A 22,182-nucleotide genomic window follows, 5' to 3' on the forward strand; every position below is an offset into this window, starting at 1 on the left:
ATTTATTCACAAAATATAAATAATAAATAATAAATAAATGAAAAGGGTGACTAGATAGTCAATGTGTGAAGTGAAAGGTGTAGATTTCAAAACGCGTTGATGTCAGCCTTGAAAATGACGATAAGAGGAGCTGTCCAAAGAAGGAGACACTATTGATTAATTTAATGCATTGGGTCTCCACTTTTGATGGTTATTTATTTATTATTATTGTTATTTTGGGATAAGGTACAGAAGGAGATTCTTAAACTCTGGGTCTGGGAAGAACCATTGACTAAGGAATTGCATTCACACCGTGTGAATTTTTATTTTTGAAAAACGCACCTTGTGAATTACGGTGAAACTAATATCTAAAAAATAAATAAAAAAATAAAATTAATATATATATATATATATATTTTTTGGAATAAAATTGAAGATAAAGTTTTTTTTTTATATAAAAAAGAAAATTAAAGTACAAGTATTGGGAGATGCTTTTCTTTTTTTGGTTAATAATGGGAGATGCTCTTCAGCACCATGTAAATTGATCCACTTTGCTTGCATTTAGATACCACACTAACATGAAATGTATTAAATATTGAGTTTCAAGTTTAATTTTTTTTTTTAATTATTTTTTTTTTTAAATAGCTTCTATATATATGCTGAATTTTTCTGCCTTTCGATTGTAAGACTTAGCACGAATAGTGGAGATTGAATCCACTTTCAATTACAATTTTCACGTGAGATTTTTTGCCAAATTTCCCCTGAATCCTTTCCTCTCGAAGCAGTTACATTTTCGCTCTCACTAGCTCAAAAGGATTTTGCCAAAATTGCTCCACTGTTTGACAATGTATTGAATTCTTCAATGGAATTTATAGTAGCTACTGTCACCATTATTGTGGTCGCAATAACAGAAGGCCTGCCATTAGCAGTTATATTAACTCTTGCTTATTCAATGAAGAGAATGATGGCAGATAAAGCAATGGTGAGGAAGCTCTCTGTTTGCAAAACAATGAGCTCTGCCACCATCATATGTACGGACAAAACAAATACATTAACCATGAACCAAATGAAAGTCACAAAGTGTTGGCTAGGCAAATAATTTTTGGAAGAATCAGGAGTTTATTCTTCAGTTGCTCCATATGTTATAGAATTGCTCAGGGAAGGAATTGCTCTGAATACCACAGATAGTATATGCAGGCCAAGTTTTGGAATGGAATATGAAATCTCAGGTAGTCCAACAGAGAAAGCAATTCTTTCATGGGCAATTGAGGATTTGCACATGGATATGGAGAAAATTACGAGGAAATATTCAATTCTTCATGTTGAGGCTTTCAATTCACAGAAAAAAAGAAATGGGGTTTTATTGAAGAGGAAAGTTGATAGCTCTATCCACGTTCATTGGAAAGGAGCAGCTGAGATGATTCTAGCAATGTTCAATTGAAGTTCTAGATTTGACCCAATCCCTAGATGGTGGAAGCAAATTAGGGTTCTAAGATTTTTTGTCCGGTGGAAGCAGTAGAGAGTGAAGAATGGTGGTGGCTCAATGTCACGTGCAAGCTGGAGATGGTGGTGGCTTAACGTTGCTGGCACGGTGGGTGGAAATGGCTTAACGTCGTTGACACGGTGCAAAAGGGAAGAGAAGAAAAATGTGCGAATGGAAAGAGGAGAAATATGCAAAAACCCACACATGAGGGAATGTTCAATCTCCACCGTTTGTGCCAGATTTTACAATCGAAAGGCAGGAAAATTCAGCATGTTTTTGGACCTCACAGGAACCATACGGACGGTCCTCATATTAGCAAAGCCATCTCAACAATTTTTGAGGCCCTAGGCCAAACAAAATATTTAGGGTCATAATTAAATATTATTTTTTATAAAATTGATTTTTTGATATAAATTATTATTTTTTTTCTTGCTTTTTAGATGTAAAATTACTAATTAAATTTTTATATTTAAAATTTGATAATAAATATTTTTCAATTGATAAAATTGTTAATTATTTAATCCTTTTAAAATATAATTGAACATAAATAAACTTTTATTAATTTCAATTTTGAAAAACTTTTTTTTCATTGAAACTGTACTAACAAAATATAATAAATCTATATATAGGGAAAATAATTTTTTTTTAAAGTTTTAATTCTCAAAATAAATCTAATTAATTTAGTTGAATTAAGATATAAAAAAAAAATATAAAAGCAAAAACTAAAGGGATATAAAGTCTACTTTTTTACAAACAATTAGAACAATTAGTAAATAATTAAAATCATAAATTCATAAAAAAATAAAAATTAAAACTATTATGAAAATGAACAATACAAATCCATTAAAATAAATTGTCGCTTACAAGCTTATCTTTTATTTTAAAGTCATTTGCATTAAAATTGCAAATGATATAGGTTGGATACCAAAATTAAATAAATATAAAAAAACGAATGAATGATAAGGGATGAAAATAAGTGAGTAAGATGAGAAAAAATGCATAAGCAAATGAAAAAAATATTTAACATATTTTTTCTTCTTTTTTATTATTAAAATATAATCAATTATAGAATATAAAATATTTAATTGAACTTAATTAATATTATTTTTCAAAAATAAAAATAGTTAAAGATGATTATTGAAATAAACAATCAATTAAAATTCATCTAAAAACAAATAATCAATTAGAGATAGTTTAATTTTTTTTTAAATCAAAATTTTTATACTTTTAAAATAAATTAATAATTATATTCTATTTAATATATGTATATATTATATATATGGATTTTTTTATTTTTTTTTAGGGGCCCCAAGGAAATGGAGGCCTAGGCATGGCCCTTAGTGGCCTTTGCTTTAAGCCGGCTTGCATATTAGACACTTTCTATATAAATATATATATATATATATATATATATATATATTTTCAATCATGCATGATTTTTTAAATTAGTTTGTAGCTTTTTTTTAAGAAAAAATATTGATATATTTTTTTAATTAGTTTGTCCTTAAATTAATTCAATTCAAAATTATAATAACTTGTGTCCTAAACTTTATATATCACATAGCACAAAATGAGAATTACTATGATTTTTTTTAAATGAAGAATTACTACTGGTACAAAATTTAGCGTCCATGGTTATAGTTTAAGACTATAGCAAGGAATGGACATCAACTATTTCAAAATAATTAACTATCACTTTCAAATAAAATTATTATCATTTACCATAAAAATTAAAAATAATAATAATAATAAATCATTAATATTTCCTGTCCAGAATTTAATAAACAAATAACAAAACCTTATGAAGGGAATGAAAAGCATTCTTTCATCTTGAAGAAGAAAACTTAAACAAAATTTTCAGCTTAGAAGTGTACACTAGTTTTTTATATTCCAATTTGCTGAAAAACATTGAAGTACAAAGCAAAATATAGACAGAAAAAAAGAAGAAAAACAATTATGTCTTTGTCCACATTCCACAATGTGGTTCACTTTCACTGCAAACCGCGTAGCAGAGCAGCAAAGAAGTCGTGAAAGTCGTTCATCTTGTTGATTTTAATTCACTAATTTCCTCTCCTATTTCTCGGAAGCCAAACAATATTTACTCTTTTTCTTCTTATGACCCCAACAACTTTTCTTCGAAAGCAAACACCTATTCAGAATCAGCATCATTCGACTTTTCCCTCAAATCTCACCCACCAATTCAAATATTTCTTGTTGAAAAAAAAAAAAAAAAACTATTGTTTTTGGTGGTTTTACTTTTGGCATTCCAACTCAGGCTCTTTCAAGTAATGCTCCACCTCTTCAATACAATTAATTTTTTTTTTTCCCAATAACAATTTCAGTTTTTTAGTTCAATGCTAATAAGACCTCTTTAACAACAATTGCTGAATTTGGTTCTTGTTTCATCTAACACTATTGATAAACACCTTTATATATATATATATATATATATTTATAATAACTACATGTAAATGGGTATTTCATTTTTCAAAAAAATATCAGTGTGTGTATCTACATGTAAGACATACAAAACTATATTAGATATATGATCAAATTCAAATGGGGTTAATATGATGATTAATATTAAGATTTTATTTTTCAATCTTCAAATTATATTAAAAATTTATAATTTAAAATTATATTTATTAATTATTAAATTATGAAGTCATCTTTTTTAAAATATACTTTTAATATGTTTTTAAATTTTAATCCTTATAATCTAAAAGTTAATAAAAAAAATATCATATTAAAAATATCATATTATCGTCTTACTATATATATATATATATATATATTTATATATCTATGGAGATCCAAGTAAAAGTGAATTATAAAACTAAAATTATTGAAAGAAATAAAGTCCCCGATTTGTATGGAAATGATGTAGTACTATGGAAATGATGTAGTACTTGGAAGGTCTAGATTGCTATGCATTAAGCCAAAACCAACACAAACAATAGGTTTTTTTCCACAAGAAAACTTTGAACATAGCTGGTGAAATAAGAGCAGAAAGTTGAATGCTGAAGATTCTGAAAAGAGATTTTCTATACGAAGAAAAGTTGATGGGTTGTAAAGGGAAAACTAGAAAATATTGTTTGACTTTCGAGAAAAAGTGAAGAAAACGAAAATGACTTGGAAGAATTTGGATATGTCTTTAATTTTTAATTTTTTTTTGGGGTAATAGGATATGTCTGTAATTTTGTGCTATGTTAGGCTGTAACCATTGAAGGAAACACATTGAGGAGGAAAAAACTTAAACCAGTTTTGAAGAAAAACTTCGGGACCAAAACTGCCGAAGAAGTTGTATAGGTTGGTCTTTTTCCCCTGTAACCTACCATTCTAGAATTTGTAGTTCTCATCTTTTTCTACTTTTGTTTTGCTTCCTCTTTCACTAATTCTATGTTATATATATATATATATATATATATATGTGTTTTTACATTAATATAATGATTTACATTTTGAGGCAAATTATATTTGTTAGCTATATGTTTAAAATTAAATCTTTTAAAAAAGATTTAGAAGGATAATAAATTGTTTCCACTCATAATAACAATAGAATATATGACATATAAAAAATTCGTGCCAATTTTTTATTATATTGAAATGACCGATATAACATATATATAGTTAAAATAAAATGGCTATGTGACACATACAAAAACCGTGCTCATTTATTTTTAAAATGAAATTACTAATTTGTTTTTTGATTAATAAAAACGACCAATTTGTTTCAAAATTAAAAAAATGAAACAAATAATGTGCACATAGATCCAACATTAAATGATAATGTGACATGTAAAAAGACTAGTGTTAATACAGGCTAAAATAAAATAAATATATGATATATTGTTAGAACTGTGTAGAATGAAATAACTATGTGGCACATAAAAGATTCTGTGTCATTTTTTTTTTTTTTAAATAAAATGGCAGTATGACATGTAAATGACTCATGTTGAACTCTATTTAAATTGAGATCTCAAAAAAAAAAAAAAAATTAAAAAGAGATTTATTCGTTTGTGCATTATTTATATAATTTTTTTTATTACATTATTTACATAATTTAATAGCTAAAAGTTAATTAAGTTATAATTTCTTAGAAACCATCCAACTATCAATAGCTGATGGCACGCTAAATTGGCCTAAATTTAGTTAATGATCCTGCTGAGTTTATGAGACTGAGTGCTTTTATGGTGCATGCAATCCAAGAAATCTATGCAATTTTCCTTCTTTTTCTTGTTTGGACATAGGGAGATTAACTCTCATCAGCTGTCTAGTTTCCTTTAGGTCGTGATTCTTTTTGTATCTGGATTGAGGAAGCCCCTGATTTCCGAGTGTTTGATGCTGATTTACACATCTAATGAAGTACAGTCTTTCTATCCACCACCACCACCAACAACAACAACAACAAAAAATCCTCTAAATCCGGTTATTCCCTTTGGTTTTGTTTCATATTTGTTTTTTTCGTTGGTTTCTAATCAAGACATTCAATAATTATTTTTCTAATTGACTATGTTGTATGTATACCACATCATGCAGTCAATTAATAATTTACTAATACACATTATTTTTATAATTGATGAAAGTAAAGCTACATGGACAAAGTGGACCAATTAGCAGCGAAACCATTATTTTCTTCATAATTATGAGTTCAAATTCTCCATTAATAATTATAAAGATAAAGACTAAGAAGGAAACTTTTCATTATTAAGGTCGGATCGATGAGGCTGAAGCTATTGTAGCATCTCAAACCTATCTTTCTTTCCCACTTTCAATGTCTGAAAAATAAAAATAAGTGATATCATATTCAACTTTTGTTAACAATTGGTCTATTATATTGTATAAAAGTTATTCAAATAAGTTGATTACCCTGCCTTCTGAAATTCCATAGATATAATATTCTTTATTTAGTAGATTTATCACCTCTTTTTTATTTTTTAAATTTTTTTCCTACACCTAAAAATTCATTTAGCGTTTAGAGAAAATGAAAAATCGTACAGGCTTTAAACATTTTAATTTGGGACTGATGCTCTTCCGAATAGAAAAGATTAAGGAATTCTATTCACCAAAATAAAAATAAAAATGAAGAATAAGAGAGCAAGGAATTTTTAACATTTAATAACAATTATCCTATATTACTTGAATTTAATTTTTTTCTTTAATGTCTTACTTTTATTTGTAATGTTACATAATTAATTAGAACTTTATTTTTCATAGATTCAAAACCAAACGCCAAATATTTGACCTTTAGATAAAGATGTTTAAGCTTTTATTCGACATTTATCTTTTTATCAGTCCTACTTGTCTAACAATTGATTATCATTTTTTCCATGGCGTTGTTATTTTATTATTATTATTTTTTTTTTTATATTCAATCAATCATAAAACATCTAGTTACATTTTTTTTTTCTTTTTCCTCCCCCCCCCTCCCTTTTTGTGTGTGAATTATATAACATATTGTTGCTATTTTTTAGTCCTTGGATATATGATAGGATAAAAGCAAAAAAATACAGATCAAAAACACAAAGTGGAAAAAATTAAAACAATTTCAAATATTAATCCGCAAAATATGTATATTTTAGAAGAAGGGTTGCATCCGAACTTTTTTATCATCAAGTACAATGACTTATGGTATCACTAAAAAAAAAAAAAAAAAACCAACATCTTTTGCTTCTTCTATCACATAAAACAGAACCAACAGATATATTCATCTACGAAGAAAACTATTACTTAAAACAGAACTACTCATGGAAACCACAAAAAAGAAAAAAAAAAGAAAAAAAAAAAGCCTTCGAATCAAGTAATTAGCCAAAGTGTAAATATAAATAAAAACAAACAAAATTACTAAGATCAAGAAAATGAAAACTTAAGAGCAAAGAGGTAGGCTTTCGAAGAGGCTAAAAGCCTTTCCTTTTTTTCCTCTAATTTCCTTCTCATCTTCTAACCTACCCAAACACACGAAATATAATAATATAATAGAAGAAGTTCGTGTAACAAACACTTAAAACAGTATAATAACAACACAATTAATCGTTTTATCCCAAAAAAAAAAAAAATAAATAAAACATAAGTAATCGACTAAAATAACTTGGTACCTAGATCTTTGAGTATGTAACAAAAATAGAGAATTTTTTTTTTTTTTGGGTAAAATTAAACGAAGAGAAGGAAAGTGGAAAAGGAGGAACAAAAGGAAATCATGGGAATGGGTGGAGTCGGCAAGAGAATAAATGCTCTCTCTCTTTCCCTCATCTCAACAAATTCAAGACCTCTTTCTTCTTTTTTCTTGCCAACTCACCCATATCCCAAAACTTCCTTAAGCTCTTTACTCCTTTTCCCTCTTCTCTAGCTCGTCCATCTCTCTCTTTCTCTATCTCTCTCTCTCTCTCCCTCTATGGCTAGCTCTGGTTCCAGATTTGGTAATATGCATATGCACATGACACTACTTATATATGGTGGGTGCTAATGTTACTAGGGTTTTCAGTCAAAACTCAAAACGTGTCGTCGTCAGATGTAAAGCGCGTTTTCCTGGAATTTTTGGCTTTGGAAATAAAAGGATGGGCCAGTCCGTGTATTATTTGTTTTAGTAAAGGTGTTCCTCATTTTATCAAAGCCCAATGTCTGGAAAGCCGTCCCTACCTTTTTGTTTTCTATTTTTTTGTTTTTTTGGGGCTTTTTTCTACAACGTAACTTTCTTTGCCCATATAATTTTTGTGAACCATATTTTCTCTAATAACTAATATTTTGTTTTATTTTATGAAAATAAAATGAAAAGGAGGAATATTTTGTTCTACCCCAAAGAAATGATCAAAATATAGAGAATATTTTATTTATTTATTTATTTTTCCCCATCTTCTTTTTATTTTTATTATTTTATATTTTGTTTTGATTCATCGGGTTGATTTGTCGCCGAACCCTTGTTCAAGCTAACTGACTACACTGTGGGAGTTTTTAGTCAGGGTTGGTCCAAACATTCAGACCAAGATTAGCCCACTTATTGACAAGGAAGGCGATTGTACAGTTTCAGGCCCAATATGGTGCCTAATTGTCCTGGTTTATAGCCATACCCCATTGGATAATGTTCCAAAAGATTTTAGCAATTACGAGTCCGTATAATTTAATAACAATTACTTAATGGCATGTAACCCCGTCCGCATAATTTAATAGTCACTCAAATGGCATTTACTCCAAAGGACCCCAACCGAACAGAGCTTGGACCACAGAACCAAGACCAAAATGAAAATACATTAAACAATCAGCAACACCGGCCATCGATTTTTTACCTAATTTTGTGATGGAAGATTAGTGGTTGATAAAAAAGAAACAATAAATTCTAGATTCATGGAAAGTCCCACTCACGTGGTAAACAAAATTTGATAGAAACAAAATTTTGATGACCCTAGCATTTTTGTTATACGATTATATACCGAAGAAGAAAACTCATACATACAATTGAAAAAATATACGAGCCAGCCAGTAAACAAATTTTAAAGATATACTGAACGCAATTGATATTAATAATTATCTTAGTAAGCTATAAATGACCAAGTCCAATGAGAAGTTTGCTTAATTTGGCAGAATCAAATACATTATTACAGAGAGTATCTTTCTGGTTGCTTTGATGATTTTAGAGATCATCAAGCATGCCATATTAAGTATTGATGGTTTTCAAAGTAATATTTATAAGGAACCAAAAAATATATCAACAGGCCAGCCGTATATTAGAAGAGATCCAAAATCGATCTCTCTGGAATCCTCATCTAATGTCTCCACCATCTGGGCCACACAAACCCTTTTTTTTTTTTTTTTTTTTTTTTAATAAGCAGATTCTCGGATCAACATTAACTAACACATAACACAAATTATTATTTTATGTTATATGTTCTGTCCAAATTGGGGTATACTTATACTATATAATGAGAGTATTATTATTTACCATTTCGCATATAAACATCTAAGTAATATACCCGATCATGGTCTTCTTGTCATGCACAGTCATCGTTATTCTTTTATCAAGGATGATATATATATTTCACCTGTCCAGAGGCGCGCTTGGCCTGCGCTTCAGTGGAATCATGAACCTCTCCTGGTCAGTGAGGGCATGGCGGAAATGGCATCGGTGACCATATGGACAGGGAACACCGGCAATGACCATCCTACAAACCTCGGTCTTGTAGCGTGGGTGGCGAAGGACTGGACGGAGCTCCTCAATTCCGTGAGCAAATTGGCATTGGTCTCCATAAGGGCATGCACCGGTCTCCTGCCATTTGTTGCACAGCTCAGTCTTGAACATGCCTTGCTTATACACGTCCAATTCAAGTGGCACCTCCTCTTTCTTTCTTCCGCTCACGCATACCTTTTGCTGTCCCATATAATTCATATATAAATAAATCATTTAAGAGTAATTATCTATTCAAAAGGTACTGGATCACCAGGAGCCATGAAATAATGAATTATAGGAATTACATATATAACAATGGGAGGAATATCGATCATCTGGGTCATTTTGCCTCCAGGCAATTTGTACATATGTTGATATATTGCGTACTATACACATCTTACATGTTCAAATTGAACCATGTTTGAATGTACGACGGTATACTACTATCTTAGGAAAAAAAAAAAAAAAAAAAAAGAAAAAAAAAGAAAAAAAGAAAAAAGAAAACCTACTACTAGATATCACATTTAATAATGACAAATGGCAATGAGCTTGCTTTGCACGCACGCAATAGCTCTTGCCAAAAATCAAGCACGTAGTTTGTTTCTGAACGATGGATGACGTCTAGCTAGTGGCTTTCATGCCCTTGTGGTCTATGGCTGTGTATGTACATCCCACTCATATATTAAAATACTCCTTATTTTCAGGCGATACTATATATAATATATATGTTCGGTCCCCAAATATGGTTATTTAAGCTTCCAGAGCCATTTTGATCAAAATGGACCCTGGTCCCAAGTCCTACTCATAATTTTTTTTTGGGACAAAAATTACACTCATTCGGCTCAAAGACCTTCAATTCATCTATATGCTAAATTGCTAATTACTTAAAATAAAATAAAAAATAAAAAAATCAAAGATTGCAGGACAAAGCCAAAAATAGATACACACGGGCATAAAGCAAAAAGACAAGACAAGGGCTCACTCCATTTTCATCAATCAAAAATAACGAAAACATGTGGCTATCCACAAAATTAATAACGAAACATATGAGGCCGTCAAAAGAAAATCTGGTGGAGAGCTAATCTATCATTTTCCTTGAAAATTTGTATTTTCGTTTTACTTGGATCAAAAGGAATTAAAAGTCAAGGCGATACATACAGTAAAGGAAATTGTAACAATAGGAAAAGTAAAACAGCAAAAACCATTCGATCAATATATAACAGTAATCAGAGAAACACATTTCCTGAACAGAAAAAAAAAAAAAAAAAGGACTACGAAATTACCTTAACAGTCTGTGGAGTCGCAGCTCGAGACCTTGTCGAGCTCCGAGCCCGACCGCCATTGCTGGCAACGGCATGAGTTCCCATCTTCAAGTACCCACTGGACCTCACAGAAATGCTCTTGGGCAGCGATGACCTTCCCCCCTCAACATTCTCGACCATTCCATTTTCGATCACACTCGTCGGGCTTTCGTCGCTCACTTCTTCATTATCCAAAGCAGGAGCACGATTGCGAAACGTGTTCAATGTCCTGATCAACCCCGTATACTCAGACGTCGAAGCGTCGAGTTGTTTCTGCACCGCGGCTTGGATTAGGAGATTCAGGTGCTTGTTCAGCTCTCGATTGACGGTCCGGAGATGGGTGTTCTCACGGCGGAGAGAGTCGGCTTCTTCACTGGCTTCACGGAGGCGCGTGAGGCAGAGATTGTGACGGTTGACCATCTCCTGTCGGTCTTGTGTGAGAAGTGAGTGGACGAGGTGGAGTTTCTGAATGGCGGCGGCGCTTGAAGAGGAGGTCTCGGAGTCTGAATCCACTTCGTAAGGTGCGAAAGGGAGGGAAGGATCGGGAGTGGAACCCAAAATGTGGGGAAAGAGGGAAGCGTAACCGACGACGTCATTTGGTTCCGGCTGCGACATGAGCATTGACGATTGTATAATGGTGAGTCCGCCATGAGCGGAGGTTGAGTCCTGCATTTTGCTGTTGCCGATTTCCTAAATCCTAACCACAAAACAAAGTCTCTGTTATTTTCTGATGATTATAAACTAATACAACTAGCAAAACTTGTAAGAAAAACATTTTGACATCAAATCAAGAAACAGCGTCTAATTGAATGCTTATAGCATTTCGATTTTCAGAGGACGACTCTGAGTCCCTGAAGCATTCAATAAAGCTCGGAAAACAGGATTAACAATTCCTCCAGATCTATACCTTACGAAATGAAAACGATTCATCCAAGAAAAAAAAAAGCTAAGAAACATAGATTAATTCCAAAATCATTCTATCTGAAAAAGAAAAAATTCATGAATATAATCGGAAACTTAACAGAAAGAAAGTAATAACGATCGATGACTGGATAAAGGCGTAAAAAACCACAAACCAAACAATAGGAGCAGAGATTATAAAAAACAAAGGTCAAATTCAAGAAACCGAAGCGAAATAGACAGCAAACAAGATTTCGGGGCTGTTTGGTTGGCGAGAAAGAAAATGCGCATGATCGAATTCTGTAAATAAATTGGTGTACGTACCCTTCGGAAGCAGCGAATAAAACACAGAAGCGAGAGAGAGAGAGAGAGAGAGAGAAAGAAATACAGTGATAAAAGAATGGAAGAGTAGAGGCGGTTTTATAGTTCGGTAGGGTTTAGAGGGAAAGAGGAAGAAGCATGCAGTGGTCACAGAGAGAGAGGGTAAGAGAGGGAAACACTGAAAACGAATTCGAAACGGTTTCACAGATGGCTCTTTCTCTCTCCTCTCTTTTAACTAATTTTCTCATCACTACGGTCGAGAGACTATCCTACGCCTACTTTGTTTTTCTATTTACATGATTTGCCCCCACTGTTTTGTAGCATTTCATTTTGTTTACAAGGGTATTTTCATAATTATAGGGTAGGCATGCCTAAACGACCTGATGTCTGCTGTTCCTGTATAAACCAAGACCAGCTAGTTTCATTTTGGGCGAAAGTTGAGTCCGGTGATTGAATTAATCAAACGGTGTAAAACTATGTTTGTTCTGCATTTTTGTGGAGCCCACTTGATGATGGATGATGAACGGAGGGATTATCGTAATCTGACTTCTTGTAGCTCACGTAGTGTGTGTGTGTGTGTGTATACATTTTGTATATGTATATATATATAATACTTTTTATTGCAAAGTAGCTGACGTAGTTAAAGTTGTCAAATTCTGTACCACATGCATCAGCAACAAATGATGGAGACCGTGATAGATGGCTTAGCTACCGTCTGATTTCCAATCTTTTTATGACCTCGTCTTTTTATATTGGTGAATGGTAAATAATTGCTTGTTAAGATATAAATAATATTTTTCAACTACCATTCTTACCGCTTAAAAAAAAAAAAAAAAAAAAAAAAAGGTCCCAAATAAATGTATTAAATTTAGATATAAAGTGATGTTTATTTTATTTATTTGCATATTAAGTTTCTTAGGGATTCTTTTCCAAAAAAAAAAAAAAAAGGTTTGCTAGGGATAATGCATGTTTTGTCTTATTATTATTATTATTATTTTAATTTTTAGGAAAAATTATATTTGACCTTTCCCAATCTTTTGCCAATGTTAGGAACTACATGAGTACATGTGGATTCAAAATTTTAACAGTTGTACATCTTCAAATGGGAAAAAATAATGTCAACAATCCTCCTCTATGTGAGTCAAACTTGACTGATAGAATATTCACTTTTCAAAATGCCTAAGTTATTTTTTTATTATTATTAATTATTTTTTTCTAATTGGATAGAAGGATTCAAGCTCTATAGTGTTTTTTTTTTTTTTTTTTTTTTGGGGGTAAAAAGGCTCTAAAGTCCTTTGTTTAAGAAAACAATGGCAAATTTTTTTCCCACAGGACAAAGATATAGTTTGTCTCTTTAAAATGACCATTTAAATTCATTTTAAAAAGGCATAAGATTACGAAGTTGCTACGTTAGAAATATGAAGCAGATAACAAATTTGCATAAAAATATATTTAGATGGTTTTTCTATAGTGAAAAATGGCTACATTCTAATTTGTGTGTGTGTGTGTGTGTGTTTTTCATTTTAAAAGGTATTATTGTAAGTAAATATTTTGACAGGGGAAGTCTGTATCTAATATTGGCCGAAAACAGAGGAGCTGACTACATTTTCCTTTATCTTTATATGAAATATTTATTTTATTTTTTTTAAAAAAATAAAGCATGAAATGTAAGATTTGTTATTTGTTTATCTTTGTTGTAAATTTGAAACTAACATAACCTACATATAGTTTATAGTTTTTACACAATAATTGGCCCACAAAACTTAAAAATAAAAAAATTGTCGCACTCTTGAAATACTTTTCTCCCATTCAAATATATCATTTTGACACAGCTCAGATGAGACTGTGAAAGGTGTTGTTGCGGTTAGAGAGAAGTATTTGATTGGAGTGTTGCTTAGTTTGGAAGCTTGTTGAGAAGAGGGTGGTGGTGGTGGTGGGTTTTGGACTTTTAGTCGGTTTTCAATGTTCAAGTCATGAAGTAGATTAAGACCTGCTTGCATTAGGAAAAAAGACATTTTTTAATAAAAGCATTAGGAAGGAAGATTTGAAAGAAGAATGATGTTGGTTTTTTTTTTTTTTTAAATTAGTTTGTGGATCAGAGTTTGCTTCTTTATTACATCTATAACTACCTAATATTTTGTCCAATAGTTGCTCGTTCCCACATCAAAATCCAATATCAAATGTTTGGTGAATTAATAATCTCCCCACATTTTCCCTCCCTATTGGAGACAACTTTTTCTTATTCCATGGTTGTTAAGTGAGCAAACAACATTTCTTCTCAATTTAAGCTTCGGTGGACAATTAACTTACAGCTTCTCTTTCATTTTCATTGCACTTGTGCATGTTGATTATTATTATTGTTGTTGTTTTTATTATATATTCCATGTAGATTTTGCATTTTGGTTCGTGGACTGTTCAAGTTTCTATGCCAAATTGGAACTTTTAAATTCGTATCAGTCAATTTGATTGGAACTGCAAGGCCAGAGTTCCCTGATGGCTAAAAACCCCATGAGTAGTTTATTTGATTGATTTTACAAGTTGGTACTGCAATTGAAAACCTTTTTGAAACCAATCCAAGTACACCGCTTAAAGGGTGCAATTGGAAATCACTAGTACATTCAGGCTCCTATGCACTTCCTGTCACCAAACTTTTATGTATAACATATAAATTATATGTATTACAAAAAATATTTTTTGGGTTTATATCTAACATACAATTATATTTATCACAAAAAATATTGGTTGGATATCATCAAACCGTTTATGCTCAACCCTTAACCGCCTATAAGCACCAATAGATGCCTATTAGCGCTAATAAACCACATAGCAACCACTATATGATGCTCCATGATGCCATATATACATTACGATTTATATGTGCTTAGAAAATCTTTTACTTGTGAGTTAATCAGATAGTTTGCACAACAGACAGTTTTTAACCTGGGATGATACTCTATATAGCACATGAAGAAGTTCACTAGATCCAGAAACTCGAAAAAGAAAATTAAAGTTTGGGTATTCCTATTCTTTCTAAGCTGAATTATAGCGTTCAATAATAACCAGCACTTATGATATTGAATATTACTCTGCCAGAACCACAATACAAAACTATACATGAAAGGGATTGAAAGAATTGGTAACGAGCAAGAGAATACCATAGTGGTGAATCACTTTTGAAGTAGTGTATGTACAAAAACAAAGATGAAATGTTTAATAGCTGCGTGTCACATCGATACTGTCAGAGTCATATTCTTCTGTCTTTACAAAACGGCCTTTTACCCGCTTCCGAACATCTGCTCTTGCTTTTCGAGATGGATATCGAATGTGTTTCTCATTCCTGAAGATGTAACTATATATCAATATATGTCTTATACAAGACAGCATAATTGCGAAAAACAAGAAAAAGAGAAATGAATAATAGTTGTATCCATATATCTATAAATACTGCAGAATGCACCTACATGATTCAAGAAACAGAGAAGTAATAATTTAGAACAACAGCGGCCAAAGTTCTTCACCTTAAGTTTTGGCATGCAAGATAATCAAACAAATGAGGAAATTGTTAAGTCATAAAAAACTAACAGTAATTTTTCTAATAATCTTCCGACTTTTGCTTCATCATATGTTCTAAAAGGAAACCTTCAGCATTCTGATCCATTCTTTTAAGGAAAATCTGAATATGGAACTGAATCTGTCGTACTATTCCCATTCTCCTTTCCTCCCCTAATGGTTACGATAAAAATAACTTATTAGTTGTTGTAGATTTTTAAAAATCAGGAAAATTAAATTAATTCTTTATACTATGTAGATCCATATCATAACTGCAATACTATTTCTGTGGTGTCTGCCTCCCTCCCTTAACTTGGTGTAGGAAGAAGACAAATGTTGATATCAAATTCCCACTCCTAATTACATATATCAGGTGTTAGATCCTATTTGTCAATCGTTAAACTATAATTAACAAGGTAGAAAAGTTCAGCAGTCAAGAGGTCAGGAGTTCAACAACATTGTATCGAAGATATGAAACAAGTTTGAATGACTGAGATCTAATAACTAATACACATCAAGAAGACCAGGAAAAGGAATTCAACACTTACAGTCTGGACTTTTTCTTCTCTTTGTATCTCATCTTGGCATTGTTTCTGGCTTCTAGGAGCGAAACTTCATGGTCTTGTAAATTACTTGAAGGTTCACCTCCTGCAAAGGGGGAAATTCCGCTATCAAGACAATCAGTGCCACTGCTCTCAGCACTGAACCTTGACATGGAGAATGACAAAGTTGAATAAGATGTTCTAACTGAGCGTGGATAATCCATGCTTCCTGGAAGGATATTGAGTTTAGAACAAACGATATCTTTGTCCATGTCAGTAGAGTGATTAATGTAAGCAGATGAAGCCACTGAGGCATCCTGTCATGAGAAAATGCAATGGCATGAATAAGAAAAAGTAAAAAAAAAAAATGTATTATACAGATAGTCTACAAATATTGCAAAACAGAAAAAAGGATATTGAATGGATAAGCACTTGCATCTATTTAGAATTATGTGGATTCAATAAATGCTCACAAGTCAAGAACAACTTAATATTAAGTATGGTAATAATATTTTGGCCCATCAATTGAAGATAGAGAGGGCAATGTAAAGCACCCCGAAAGACCTACATTCGCAGTTTGAAAGGATTAACATTCATGTAATAGTAGTATCTATTAACTACTTTAATGTAAACAACTTTTTGAATCTGAAATAGTTGGGCCTCCTTCGCATGCATGACATTTGTACATCAAGTTACTTCAACAGTCAAATGTGACAAGATCAACAACTTCTGAATTAACAGCAACTAGTTGCATATTTTAATCATGTTTCCAAACTTTTTACCAATAGAAGTAAATCCCCTGCTACCTGTTTTAAGTAGACTTGTTTCTGATGCCACAAGGATTTAATGATTGTTTTCAGTAGATCATAAGGTGAAATTGTTAATGATTGTTCAGCACATTAGACAAGTCCTGTATAAAGTTTCTGATGCCTTTGCCAAATGATCACGGTTATCAATCCACCTTATATCTTTCCATTTTTATACTTTTAGGGTTACCTTCTAAATTAAACGGTGATCCATCACAGGCATGATGCCACAAGGAATTAGGGAATATGATCTATAAATTTCTTAAAGTGAACAAAGTAAACAGAAGTTGTAATTCAGACCTCCATTGCTCTTGAAAGGCCATTATCTGATTTATCAATAGACATATCCTTTTCCACTGAGGAGTATGACATGTCTTTATCAACAAGTAATGCTCTGTTAGGCTCTTGATCACCTCCAAATAGTTCTTCAAAGTTCCGAAATGTCAAATCAACATCAGGAATGTTAAAGTCATCATGACAAACAAGTTCTTCACAGACCCCAAGATCTTGCATGTTTTGAGACCACAGCTGCAAATATTAACCAATAGATATTTAAATGGTACAACAGAATTATTCTGATTTGACCCTACGTTTAATAACAGAAAAGAAAACTATTAGGATCATTATAATAAGAAACACTCCAAACCGTTTCTATTGACGAGAAAATAGAGAAAAATTTAGAGCATAAGGTTAAGATATGATTTCAGACATGCATTGGACAACAGCATGCAAGTACAAACTCCCGAGTATTGTAATCATAACCAAAAGTACATTTAAGATGGGGTCCACAACATGATTCATGAATTTGGAACTTAGTAATCTGAGGATGCAGTTTTAAAAAACAGGATTTTCTGGGCGAGCTAATTCTGCTTCATCTGTTTCTAGTGGATGAGCAAAGTTTTTCAAGACTATTCGTAAAGAACTTATAGAGTTCAATAAAATGAAATGGTCTGATTCTGAATATTAGCAATCATAGTCAACAGAGGAAATCTAAACATCAAAAATTGATTGAAGAGATTATTATGAAATGGTGGCAACAAATGGAAACTTCTCAACGTACTTTACATGAACAAATAGAACTAACTAAATGACTAAGAATAATATTATCAAACCTGACTACTTTGAACTGGACTTCTGCATTGCCAAAAAGATTCTCCATGCACAGGAAGTCCAGCAGTCGCAGATGAAGGTGAATTCTCCAGTTGAGAAAATGGAAATGGCAAATCATCGCTTTTCAGCTCTTTAGGTGGACTGACCCTTTCCTGAAGACCAGCATGAATATCCTCTGTATGTTGTAAGGGCTGATCAAGGTTCTCCCCATATTTCTTCACAGGTTGATGCATTGAAAAAGATGCGTCAGTTTTCTCTTGTCCACGTATTAAAGGTGAAGGGCTCCCTTCAGTGAGCTGAAGCCTATTCAAGTCGAGAAGCTGTTGCAAAACAAAACAAGTACTTTGCTGCTGTTCCCCCTTTTGAAGAATCTGCAAAACACATAAAAAGCATTACTAAGATGTATACTGTAGAAAATTTTAATCTGTGTTTCGACAGGAACATGTGAGCACACACTAACTAGTGAAGTCACTATAAATTCCCCAGATTAGCCAAAGGAGATTGTCATCATCTACAATGTGAGACCTTTTAATTTCTTGAAAAACAAGAATTAGCCTATCAACAACAGCTACCATAGTTTAGACAATTTTACTGCATCATAAGAGTATCTGAAGTTACTTCCACATTCAAATCCTTGACAATCACAAATATGAAAATCCAACTGAATGCATATTCACTGGAAAAAAAATAAAAAAGAAAAAAAATAGAAAACTGAATACACGGAACAGAAAGAAACAAGTGTGAGGGTACAAAGAAGAAATCTATGACTTACCGAATTGAATAAGGTAGAAACTTATAAAATAGATATGACCGTAATGCATGGAGTCATCTTTTCACTGCTAGCATGTTAGCAGGAGAAGCAGAAGCAGCCCAACTAGTGATGTTATGCAACTAAAATCGTCTTCCTTCAACTGCCTTATGTATACTTAATATTACACCCCATAGGCATCCTTCTTTTTCATATTTGTTCAATACTACAGTAGTGAAAATATAAAATGGATATCAACCTCTAGGATACTGGGACCCCTCCTATATCAAGGATTATAATTCTACACTAGGCAATATACAGATAATTAATGTTTTATCAGTGGAGATGTCAAGAAGGAACAATTGGTGATTTTATATTTTCAAGAAATATAAAGAAGACTTTAAAACATGCAACTAAGATGCTAGTCAAAATCAGAGGAAAAGAATTAACTTAGTCACTAGATCCTTTCTACCTTTTGTTGACTGCTTGATCCCAATTTGGGTTGAGAAAAAGAGACCAAAGTCGGACAATTTGCTTTTGATGCCATTGATAGACCTCCAATTTGTGAGCGTGACCGTCCTGTAACATCCAAATTTACCACACTTGAGTTACCAGAACCACAGGAGGACACTGGCTGATCTTGATGACTACTACTGTCTAGTTGGCTCAAATCAAAACCCCACAAAGCTGCAAAATCCTTAGCTGATGGGCATCCCATGTAACTTCTGATTGCACGTTTCTGATGTTGGGATGAGACATCATGCAGGTTTCTATCACAGATGCGACACAAAAATGTCCGGTGATCTAAACACTGAACATTAGCTGGGCGGTATCTGCATGAATCACACAGAACAGTGCGGAGATGTCGGCTCGAAAGTGTGTTAGCTGAATGGACCTTTGCATCACAAGATAGGCAAAGATATGCTGCATCTGCCTTACAGTAAACAACCGGCCTCAACGCTGTGCAGAATTCACATATCCTCTCCATTTTCTGTACATAAAGTAAAAAATATCTCCAATACTCAGAAATTTAATAAGAAGACGTTCCAATTTTGCATTCCAACATACTCAAATATCAATCCGAAGATCTTTAGGGTAACAAATACACTGTCTTTTCCCACCGAAACGATATCAGCAGTTTCCAAATTCTGCAAATGGATTCATATCAAACAAAGAAAATTGGAGTCACCCAAAATGAAAATAAATCTTTACCAGAATGAAATTTTCAAAACTAGTCTTTTGCAACTCCATTTCACATTAATGTTTTACTTGAAAACATCTTCGAAAGAAGAAATGTTTTGGGAGTCCATATTTGAAAGATCAGAAAAAGCTGTCAAAATTTTCACTATGAAATAAATTGATTTCTTTTGGGCTCTATAAACTCCTAATTTTTACAATCAACAGGCAGCAGAGTCACTCTTCAACACATAATTTTCAGACGCTACAGCTAACGAGAGAGAGAGAGAGAGAGAGAGAGAGCATGAGAATCTTCGTGAAATCCCAGTATCTATACCACATACGTTCCAAACACACCACAAAATTCGAAAGATTCTCAACTGATGCAACAAAACCAGTCAATTCAAACAGCTTTTCACAAATTATATTTCAAAAAGCAATAAACCAAAATTTTCGATGAAAATTCATATTCATCTACAACAAATTATAAGCCATAACCATGTGACTAAGAGCAAAATTAAAAAAAAAAAAAAAAAGAAAAAAAAAAGAAGGAGATCCGACAAAGAAAAACACTGAGAAAACCCCCAAATCAAGTAATATACAAAAGCTCAAATCATCGATCAGCCTAAATTCATAACAAAATCTGAAAATCATAGGGTTAGAGATCAACGTTGACAAATTCAAAGAATATATCCTACTCCAAAAGAAGGAGAGAAAAAGAGAGAGAGAGAGAGAGAGAGAGAGAGAGAGAGAGACGCATCAGTGGTTGTTTACCAAGAAAAAGGAGAAACCTCAGTCCAAAAAGGGGAAACAAAAAAAAAGGGCAAATCAGCTCTAGTAATTCCAGGAAAATTAGTTAAAAAAATTTCCCGGGAAAATGGAGTTGTGAGGTTGTCGGAGCTCCTTCCTTCCTTCCGCTTTGCGTTGTTTTGCTTTGCTTTTATCTTCTTCTTCTTCTACGTCGTTGTTCTATTCTTCTCTATCTTTACCCACTGAGAGTTCTGACGTGTACGTCCTTTTTGGGTTGAACTTTCCAGCGTGGATGCGAACACGTGGCTCATAAAGTGGGACCCAACGACGTTATCCATATACATCCCCAAAAGTGCATGTCAAAATGTGTTTGTGTATGTGAGGGCCATGTGATCCTAAAGCTTACCCCTCTCCGCCAATCACAATTCGCCATGCTTTTACTGCCGATTGTGAAACCGGATTGACGGCTACGGCCTTTGGGGAAGGGGAAAAACAAACCAGCTTATGTGGGACCCACCCACCCCACAATCCTCCAGAGTAAAAAAAAAAAAAAAAAAAAAAAAAAAGCAAGCACGAATCACGAGGCGCCCAGTTGTTATTTCTTTCTTTCTATTGTTGTTATTTATCACGAGGCGCCCAGTTGTTTTTTCTTTCTTTCTATTGTTATTATTTATTTATTTATTTTTTTAAAAAAGACACAACTTTTATGTTTCATTTCCACGGTTTTCCTCCAACCAAATTTAGTTGAATTAATTAATTTAAATAATTCATGATTGAAGCTTAATATAATACAATTTCTTTTCATTGATTGTCAATAAAGAAAAAAGAATAAAATTTTCAAACCTAAAATGATTAACCTTAAAGTAATGCCGTACATAAACGGTTAAAGTAAGACTTCACGGTTCTTTTTGCTTTGGGATTCTCCCTTTTTCAGTTTTGTAGTACAAGGTAGGTCTGCTTCTGTAATCTATATATGTATATACATATATATATATATATATACATATATTTTTTTTGGGTAATAATCTATATATGCATGATTATGGTGTACTGTACAGCAGGAAATCGATAAAAGTTCTTCGTGTACTTGCTATTTTGATGAATTTAAAAATGCGTGTTAATTTGTTAAGAGTTTGTGAAGGAAAATGTGCAATGTGCTAAACGAATAGCTTTTTTCTTTGGTTGAAGTATTTAGAATTTTAAATTTATTGATTATAGTTTTAAATTTTCTATTTTCCTTTATGGTTTAAAAATTTCCAAGCTAGGAAAAATTTCAATCTAAAGATTTAAACAAGATTAACAGATAAACTCTCTACACTCTGTTAATTAATTAATTACAAAAGAATATGATGGATATTT

General features: G+C 32.3%; 2 protein-coding genes across 6 annotated transcripts; both read right to left on the reverse strand.

The window, feature by feature from the left end:
• Window positions 1–9,280: 9,280 nt before the first annotated feature.
• On the reverse strand, window positions 9,281–12,293 carry LOC107413317 (zinc finger CCCH domain-containing protein 15). Its single transcript, XM_048463001.2, has 3 exons — window positions 12,146–12,293; window positions 10,904–11,618; window positions 9,281–9,821 (listed from the first exon to the last, which is right to left on the reverse strand). Exons 2-3 carry the CDS (start codon window positions 11,591–11,593, stop codon window positions 9,492–9,494), a joined length of 1,020 nt encoding a protein of 339 aa, XP_048318958.1. The 5' UTR covers window positions 11,594–11,618; window positions 12,146–12,293; the 3' UTR covers window positions 9,281–9,491.
• A 2,848-nt stretch (window positions 12,294–15,141) lies between these two features.
• Window positions 15,142–21,055, reverse strand: LOC107413346 (zinc finger protein CONSTANS-LIKE 10-like). Of its 5 annotated transcripts, XM_048462836.2 has the most exons (7): window positions 20,848–21,055; window positions 20,004–20,045; window positions 19,370–19,888; window positions 18,152–18,520; window positions 17,340–17,567; window positions 16,240–16,550; window positions 15,142–15,479 (listed from the first exon to the last, which is right to left on the reverse strand). In XM_048462836.2, exons 3-7 carry the CDS (start codon window positions 19,883–19,885, stop codon window positions 15,353–15,355), a joined length of 1,551 nt encoding a protein of 516 aa, XP_048318793.1. In that variant the 5' UTR covers window positions 19,886–19,888; window positions 20,004–20,045; window positions 20,848–21,055; the 3' UTR covers window positions 15,142–15,352. The 5 variants fall into 5 exon arrangements, with proteins under 5 accessions (XP_048318793.1, XP_015876759.1, XP_015876758.1 ...); XM_016021273.4 differs by lacking the exon at window positions 20,004–20,045; XM_016021272.4 differs by having other exon boundaries at window positions 19,370–20,045.
• Between the last annotated feature and the right edge of the window lie 1,127 nt (window positions 21,056–22,182).

Source organism: Ziziphus jujuba, chromosome 12 (assembly GCF_031755915.1).
Source record: "Ziziphus jujuba cultivar Dongzao chromosome 12, ASM3175591v1".
In the NCBI taxonomy this organism is placed as follows: Eukaryota; Viridiplantae; Streptophyta; class Magnoliopsida; order Rosales; family Rhamnaceae; genus Ziziphus; species Ziziphus jujuba.

Coding starts and splice junctions, on each gene's coding strand:
- LOC107413317 (XM_048463001.2), bottom strand. CDS start 11,593: ATGCAGGACTCAACCTCCGCTCATGGCGGACTCACCATTATACAATCG. Junction 9,822..10,903: donor CGACTCCACAGACTGTTAAG/GTAATTTCGTAG, acceptor TATATGGGACAG/CAAAAGGTATGCGTGAGCGG.
- LOC107413346 (XM_016021273.4), bottom strand. CDS start 19,885: ATGGAGAGGATATGTGAATTCTGCACAGCGTTGAGGCCGGTTGTTTAC. Junction 18,521..19,369: donor GATCAAGCAGTCAACAAAAG/GTAGAAAGGATC, acceptor TGTGTTTTGCAG/ATTCTTCAAAAGGGGGAACA. Junction 17,568..18,151: donor GTCCAGTTCAAAGTAGTCAG/GTTTGATAATAT, acceptor TAATATTTGCAG/CTGTGGTCTCAAAACATGCA.